The sequence below is a fragment of the Echinops telfairi genome, unplaced genomic scaffold (genome assembly GCF_000313985.2).
Source record: "Echinops telfairi isolate 266 unplaced genomic scaffold, ASM31398v2 ScPeMD7_1713;HRSCAF=2227, whole genome shotgun sequence".
NCBI classification, from domain to species: domain Eukaryota; kingdom Metazoa; phylum Chordata; class Mammalia; order Afrosoricida; family Tenrecidae; genus Echinops; species Echinops telfairi.
In genome coordinates, this window is record NW_022105611.1 from 22160938 (window position 1) to 22168443 (window position 7506).

Below are 7506 nucleotides of genomic sequence, written 5' to 3' on the forward strand. Positions count from 1 at the left end.
CTCTCTTATACTTGTGCACACCTGTGATGGTACCCAGAGCCCACAAGCTTCCTTGTCCCTTACTTACTTTACCAGGACTGTACTGAGCCACCACAGAGCTTTGGAGTGCTCCTGGTGTTCTGGGTGAATAAATGTCATGCTACATGTACATGCCAATTAGGATTTCACTTTAAAAAAAAGTCATTTTACTGGGGGCTCATACAACTCATCACAATCCATACATACATCAATTGTATAAATTGTACAATTTATACAATTTGTACATTCGTAACCCTCATCATTCTCAAAACATTTGTTCTCCAAGTAAGCCCTTGGCATCAGCTCCTCATTTTTCGCCCTCCCTCTCCGCTCCCACTTCCTCACTAACCCTTGATAATTTATAAATTATTATTTTGTCATATCTTGCACTGTCCGATGTCTCCCTTCACCCACTTTTCTGTTGTCCATCCCCCAGGGAGGAGGTTATATGTAGATCCCTGTAATCGGTTCCCCCTTTCTACCCCACCCTCCCGGTATCGCCACTCTCACCATTTGTTCTGAAGGGATCATCCGCCCTGGGTTCCCTTCACTGTGTTTTCTAGGTAATTGTTGCAGCACATGGGAATTTGGATTCCCATTTTCACAGTCCTAAAACAGGCTGGCAAAAGGACCAGATTTTGTCCTTAGTGTTAGAACTACTTAGAGCCAGGGCTTGGAATCATGCTGCCTTTATTGACTTGTAGTGCTACTTAGAGGCCCTGGTGACAAAGTGAGTAAAGTGTTGGGTTGCTAATTGAAAGGTTGGTTGTTCGAATCCACCAGTTTCTCTGTGAGAGAAAGATGGACAATCTTCCATAAAGATTTGCCGCCTCAGAAACCCTATGGAACATTTCTGCCCTTTCTCATAGGTCAGTCAATCAGTCAGTCAATCTAAATAATTCCTGACATGTACTTGGAGCCAAATCTGTGCTTGAAATTATAAGGAATTTATTATAATAAGTGGGCTTGTGTGTTTGTTTGTTTTAACGCTGTGATTGCTCCTTTCAAGGTTCTGTCTTCAGTGGGAGAAGTGGAGGGGAGGACAGGGCTGTATTACACATGCATTTGCTCACCTTCAGCTGTTAGGCCCTCTTGGGACTGTAGAAGAGAGCCAGGCTTGGGAAGAGAGACATACTAGAGCATTTGCTGGTTTTTTTTTTAAAAAAGAGGCTGCTTTCAGGAAGAACAATATTTCAGTGATGATGTGAATCTCTAATGGTGGAATTTCAGGCAGGTAGGTCATGGAAGAATGTAATGAATGAAATGTTCAGCAAGAAAAAGAGATGAGGGTTAGGAAATGGCGCCTCTGATTTGTTTTTAGCTATACAAATAGCGCCATCTGCTGTGCACCTCCAGGATGTTCAAGGTCTTTTCTCTCCTGGAGCAAAAGCAAACCCAACCCAACCCAACCCAACTCACCCTGATAAGATCCCTATAGGATGGTGTGCAAGGGCTTCTTAGGGTTTCTGAGGCTATAAGTCTTTTAACAATTTTTAGATCATCTTATTGGGGGCTCATTCCGTACATAAATTGTATCAAGCACATTTGTACACATGTTGCCATCATTTCCAAAACATTTTCTACTTGAGAGGTATAAGCTCCTCTCTCTTTCCCTCCCTCCCACCCTCATGAATCCTTGATCAATTATATATTGCAATTATTATTTCTTATCTTACACTGCCCGTTGTCTCCCTTCACCCACATTTCTCTTATTCGTCTCCTTGGGGGTGGGATTGGGATCCTATATATCTAACCTTGTGATGGGTTCCCCTTTGTGGAAGCAGACAACCTGATCTTTCTCCCCAGGAGCAGCTAATGTGCTTGAACTGCTGACCTTATAGTTAGCAGCCCACTGCTTAACCCACTGCACCACCAGTGTTTCTTCCTGAGGCAAAGTAGGCAGGAAACTGCAATATTTCAGCAAGAATCTTGGCGCTTACACATTTCTTCCTCTTCTCTGTATCCTTGTTCCACCACATCTTTTGAGACCTCAGCCACTGACAACTCATTTTAGGAGCGAAGTTCCAGTTTCGCCACTTTTATTTTCTCGAATGAACTCTGTGGTCTTATCAGTAAGCCCTTCTTATTCTGTAGCTCATCCTTTCTCTTCCGTACCCCAGGTCTAAGCCACATATCTCTTTTCTACTCCATCATCCTTTCTTCCTTGTCCCCTGGCAACTCGTTGGTTCTAATGAAAGACCTAAAAGTAGCTAGTTTCTTCCTTCCAGAAGGAGTTTACTCTTTATTTTTGGTCTGGTCCAGGCCTCACATTCCCTGACTCCTTTCTGAGAGAGCCATCCTTTGGGCTCAGCTGCCACCTCGCATATCTTGGCTGAAGCTGTTTCCTTGGCTCTACTGGGCTAGATCATGAGTTTCTCCATGGCAGGGATAACTTTTTGATTCATTCCCCTAAGTCTAGGGCTTAGAAAAGGACCTAGCATTTATTAGGCACCTCAGTACGTGGTGAATTAATGAGTGATTTAATAAATGGATTAATAGAGAAATGTGGAGGCAATTAGGAAGGAAGGGGACTTGATTGGATGGAAGGTCTTGTCAATCAACAGAGGGGATGTGTGGGTGAAGGCTAGTATAGGTTTGCATTATAGCTATTTCCCTTGAGATCTTCCCTGCATTGGGGGGGCACTTAGGAAAGACCCAGGGTAGCAGAGGGTAGTCTTAAGTCCTGCCCGGCCCCCTTAGCTTCTGGGAGCAGGGAGGTACTCAAGAATCCAAGAAATACAGCTCAGTATTCCATTCTCATCTTCTTTAAGACTTCCTTACTATCTTCTGGTCCTATCTCAGTCACTACGTTTTCCCCTCCATCTTTGTCTAGCTTGAGGATTATTCTACATTTACAGAACCTCCCCAATAGTCTAGTATAAGGGAGTATGGGGAATTTAGAGTCATACCGATTTGAATCCTAGATCTTGTACATTCTTAAAAGCCTCCTCTTTCTGAGCCTCATATCTACATCTGTCCAATGCTGATAAGGATAATAATAATATATTGTTATCTTGAGGGAAGACAAATACCTTATAAATTATATGTTATGACTTTTATTCTATGAGGTAGAAGTTGGAGGAGGAATTTAGATACCTAGAGATCTCACTTCAAAGCCTCGATTCCTGGCAGCAAAATTATCACCACTCCAAGCATTCGGGTAAAGATGGTGGTTTCTGTTGGACTTGGGCTAGCTCAGTGCCAGATCGTGAGCAGAGAAGGGAGAACATGTGTCGAGGGCTGGAGCCTTTATTTTCCTCCTCGGTGCCACAACTCGCCCTGTGTTGGCTGCACCCCCTTGCCTGGCTCCCACCAGCTCCCTGCATCACCCCATAGGCTGCACAAGGCCCAGGAGGAACACCGCACAGTGGAGGTGGAGAAAGTACATCTGGAGAAGAAGCTGCGTGATGAGATCAACCTTGCCAAGCAGGAAGCCCAGCGCCTGAAGGAGCTTCGGGAGGGCACTGAGAATGAGCGGAGCCGACAGAAATATGCTGAGGAGGAGTTGGAGCAGGTAGGAGAGTCGGCTAACTCTTAGACACCTTGTGGGGTGGGAAAGGGGGCAGGGCAAAAAGATGCTTGGGAGCTTTCCTGTGTGACAACTTTGAAGTATGGCTCCAGGAATACCATCGACAGTCTAGCCTCTTACCAGTAAGAGCGGTGGGAAAAGACTGTTTTGTCCCATACAAGACTTGCTGCTTTTCTTGCTGTCTCCCACAAACCCTCTCTATTTTTTCATTCAGGTTCCATAATTACAACGGCCACACAGAACTCACAATTATGGGCTTATTATGGGAGTTAACAGGTTACAATTTAGGTGGGAACTGCTCAGGTGTAGTTGTTCAGTCAGGACATGTCACAAAAACCTGTCTAATGCTTGGTTGAAAATCGTGCCGTGCTAGTTCATTTCAAGACCTGCAGGGTGACTAAGGTCACAGTCTCAGGGAGATAACAGTCTCGATCTGACCAGTCAACCTGGTTTTTAAAAAATGATTTTGAGTTTTGTTTCACATTTTTCTCCCACCCTATCCCATGACCTTCTTCTACGGTTCCTTTCAGAATCGTTGATAATGGTAGCTGGGCGCCATCTGGTTCTTCTGGAGACTAATGTTTGTATGGCCCGTTAGACCAGTTGCTTCCATTCATGTTCAACTGTTAGTACTTTTCTTCCCTCTGGACAGAGAGAGATCAATAGTTGCACCTTAGAAGGCGGCTCATGACCCCAGTTGCTCCTTCCCAAGGAAGGATGTAGAACATTGTTTTCGTGTTGTCTGCTGAGCCTGGGGTTTCAGGACCCTGGTCTCAGAAGACAAAAGGCTCAGCAGCTCTTCACTCAAGATATTTGGTTATGACTAGAAGTTTCCCTAACTTTGCTCTGTGCATGCTTAACCACACTCTTGGATATATTTGTAGCAAAGGTAAATACAGATATACTCAGTTAAACCTATGTATATTTGTGGGTGTACACCAACTTTCTCTTCCACATCCACTCAGCATGCCTATCTATCAGCATCTACTCGTAGATCATTGCTATTGCAGGACGGTGTATATGACAGTATTTATCTCTTTTGCCTTTAACTCTTGCACTTCTCCCACTGTCTTTCACCAATATTTTATAGTCAAAACAGCTTTGACTTCACACTTGCTCTTGGGGACACCCTAGAGGCCTCTGATCACACTAAAGAGAATTGCAGGTCAAGTTCTTTTTTGCTTTCATAGCTCTCTGAGAGCTTTGAAAACACTCTTAATAACTTGAACAGCTTTTTCCAGTTGTTGTGTTGGAGCAGAATTTTTCTTCTGCTGTGATGCACACTGCATGGGAGAAAGAAGGGTTTTCTACTCCCCAAAAAACTTAGTCTCGGGGGCAGTTCTACCCTGTCCTTCAGGGTCACTATGAATCGGCATGGAGTCTGGCTTCGGTAATGTACTGCATCTTACTGGGCAGTGAAAGTGTTAATACTTTAAAATACATAAACCAGTGGCTTTTACACTCAGCTGCATGGTAGAAATACTCGAAGAGCTTAACAAAAATCGAGGCCTAGAATAACACCCTGCGCACCCACTGCCACTGAGTTGATGCTGACTCAGCGTGACCCTTTAGGACAGGGCACCGCCGCTCCTGTGAGTTTCCACAACGAAAACTCTTTCCGGGAATGGGAAGCCCATCTTTCTCCTATGGAGCCAGGGAAGGGTTTCAGCTTAACTTTTAACCACTATGCCACCAGGGCTCCGAGAATAGCACCCCAGATCAATGAAATTAGAATCTCTGCATTGGAACCAGACATCAGTGTTTTTTAAGTTCACAAGTTATTCTAGTTTGTGACAAGATTGAGAACCACAACCTTGTCACAAACATAAGCTAGGAGAATTAAAAACCCATCCATTTGATTGTGCCTCATGGCAATTGTGCCTCATGTGTGTCCTGGTAGAACTGTACTCCACAGGCTTGTCTGTGGCGGATTTTTCTATAGTTGATTGGCCTTTCTCTGAGCTGCTTCTGGGTGAACTCAAACCTACCCCCTTTTGCTGAGCAGGCTTTGCCTGCTTACTCTGACTTTCCTTCAGGCTTTTACTCCTTGTGTGTGGCAAGATGAGTCTGCCTTTATTTCTCTGCCTCCCGTTTCCCTACTTTGTAATTATTTCTCTCATTAAACAGTTCTTGTTGAGTTTTTGCTATTCTCTGTGTGAGTCACCTCCACTATCATGCTTTCCTCTGTCTACTCCCCCTTTTCCTCTTCGTTCCCCAGTCTCCCCTTCTTAGTTTATCTACTTTAAAAAATTATTTATTTAATCATTTTGTTGGGAGCTCTTACAGATAACATAACATTCCATAGTTCAATCATATCAAGCAGTATTGTACAATTGCTACCACATTCAGTTTCAAAACATGTTCTTTCTTCTTGAACTCCTTGATATCAGCTCTCCTTTCTCCCCTCCCTCCCCCACCCTACCCTCCAGGAACCCTTATTATTATTTTTGCTGCATCTTACACCATCCAGTATATCCACCTATGTGCAATTCTGTTGTTTACTCCTCTCAAGTGGGGTTACACAGTCATCAGTGCTATCAGCTGCTCCCCACTTCCCCCCACTTCCCGTTCCCTCAGGAAACCATTACTCCTGTTAGTTTCTGAAGTGTTATCTATCTTGGCTTTCATATATCAAATGATCTTAATTACTCAAATGAACATATGCAAGTCTAACATGATTAATGAGGTAAAACAAATAAAAACTATGATAGTAAAGAGAGGAAATATTAAAGAACTAGAGGGTAGTTATGTGTGCTATATCAGTGCTATACCGCATGCTGGATTTATCATCCCTTTGAGGGGCCCTTCTGAGAGGGACTGTCCTATTAATTTACAGATGGGTTTTGGGTCTCCACTACATCCATGCCCCTTCACACCAATTTGGTTGCTTGGTTTTTAAACTTCTGATACCTCTTCCTGTAGATACCTCATGATCACACAGGCTGGTGTGCTTCTTACATGTGGGCTTTGCTATTTCCCTGCTAGATACCTCATGTTTGACTACAGGCCTTTAATACCCTAGATGCTATATCTTTTAATAGCTGGGCACTATCAGCTTTCTTCACCACATTTGCTTATGCATCCATTTGTCTTCAGTGATCTTGTCAGGAAGGTGAGTTTCATACAATGCCACATTATTAAGATAAATCGTTCTTGAACTGAAGTAAGATCCAAAGTCCATCTGCTTCCTTCTTGCATTTGCATTTATATACCTATATTTAAATAATTATATATTTACATATATACAAGGGGGTATTACCCCCTCCCCCAAAAAAACCCACAACAAATGATGCTCTTTTGTTTTTTGCTGTGAGGTGGACTGTTAATCAAGCTTTCTACTTAGAGGTTCTGAAAAGATTGCATAACAGAATGAGACAAAAAAGGCCTGATTTGTGGCAGCTGGGTGACTGGTTTTGCTACCCCGACAATGTACCTGCTCATGCAGCCTTCTCAGTGTACCAGTTTTTGGCAAAAAAACGTCATGCTTCTCTTGCCCCATGCACCTTACTCAGCTGGACTCGCTCTGTGCGGCTTCTTTTTGTTTCTGTGAATGAAGGAAGGTATGAAAGGACAGTGACTTGACAAAGTAGAAGAGGTGAAGAAAAAAACAAGGATGTGCTGTCAGCCATCCAAACAGATGAGCTTTAATGATGGCAACATATGTACAAATATGCTTGATAAACTTATGTTTGGATTGTTATAAGAGCTGTAAGAGCCTCCAATAAACTGATCTTTTAATAAAAATAAATAAAACAAAAATAAACAGATGAGTTTTAAGGATGTTTCCAAAATGGAATTGCAGATTTGACAAATGTATTAAGTGTAATAGAGAGTTCTTTGAAGGTGATAAAGTTGTTTTGTAAAAACATTTAAATTCATAACGTTGGGGGAGTGGGGAGGGATTCCATTTTATGGGGGCGGGTACCTCCTTGTGTGTGTGTGTGTGTGTGTGTGTGTGT

General features: G+C 43.0%; 1 protein-coding gene across 9 annotated transcripts in view; it reads left to right on the forward strand.

The window, feature by feature from the left end:
* STIM1 (stromal interaction molecule 1) overlaps window positions 1–7506 on the forward strand; it is a 213685-nt gene that overhangs the window by 193347 nt on the left and 12832 nt on the right. For all 9 annotated transcript variants that reach the window (XM_045293071.1, XM_045293072.1, XM_045293069.1 and 6 more), the window contains exon 7: window positions 3355–3532. In XM_045293071.1, the coding sequence (XP_045149006.1) occupies window positions 3355–3532 (178 nt within the window). The remainder of the gene's footprint in view (window positions 1–3354; window positions 3533–7506) is intronic.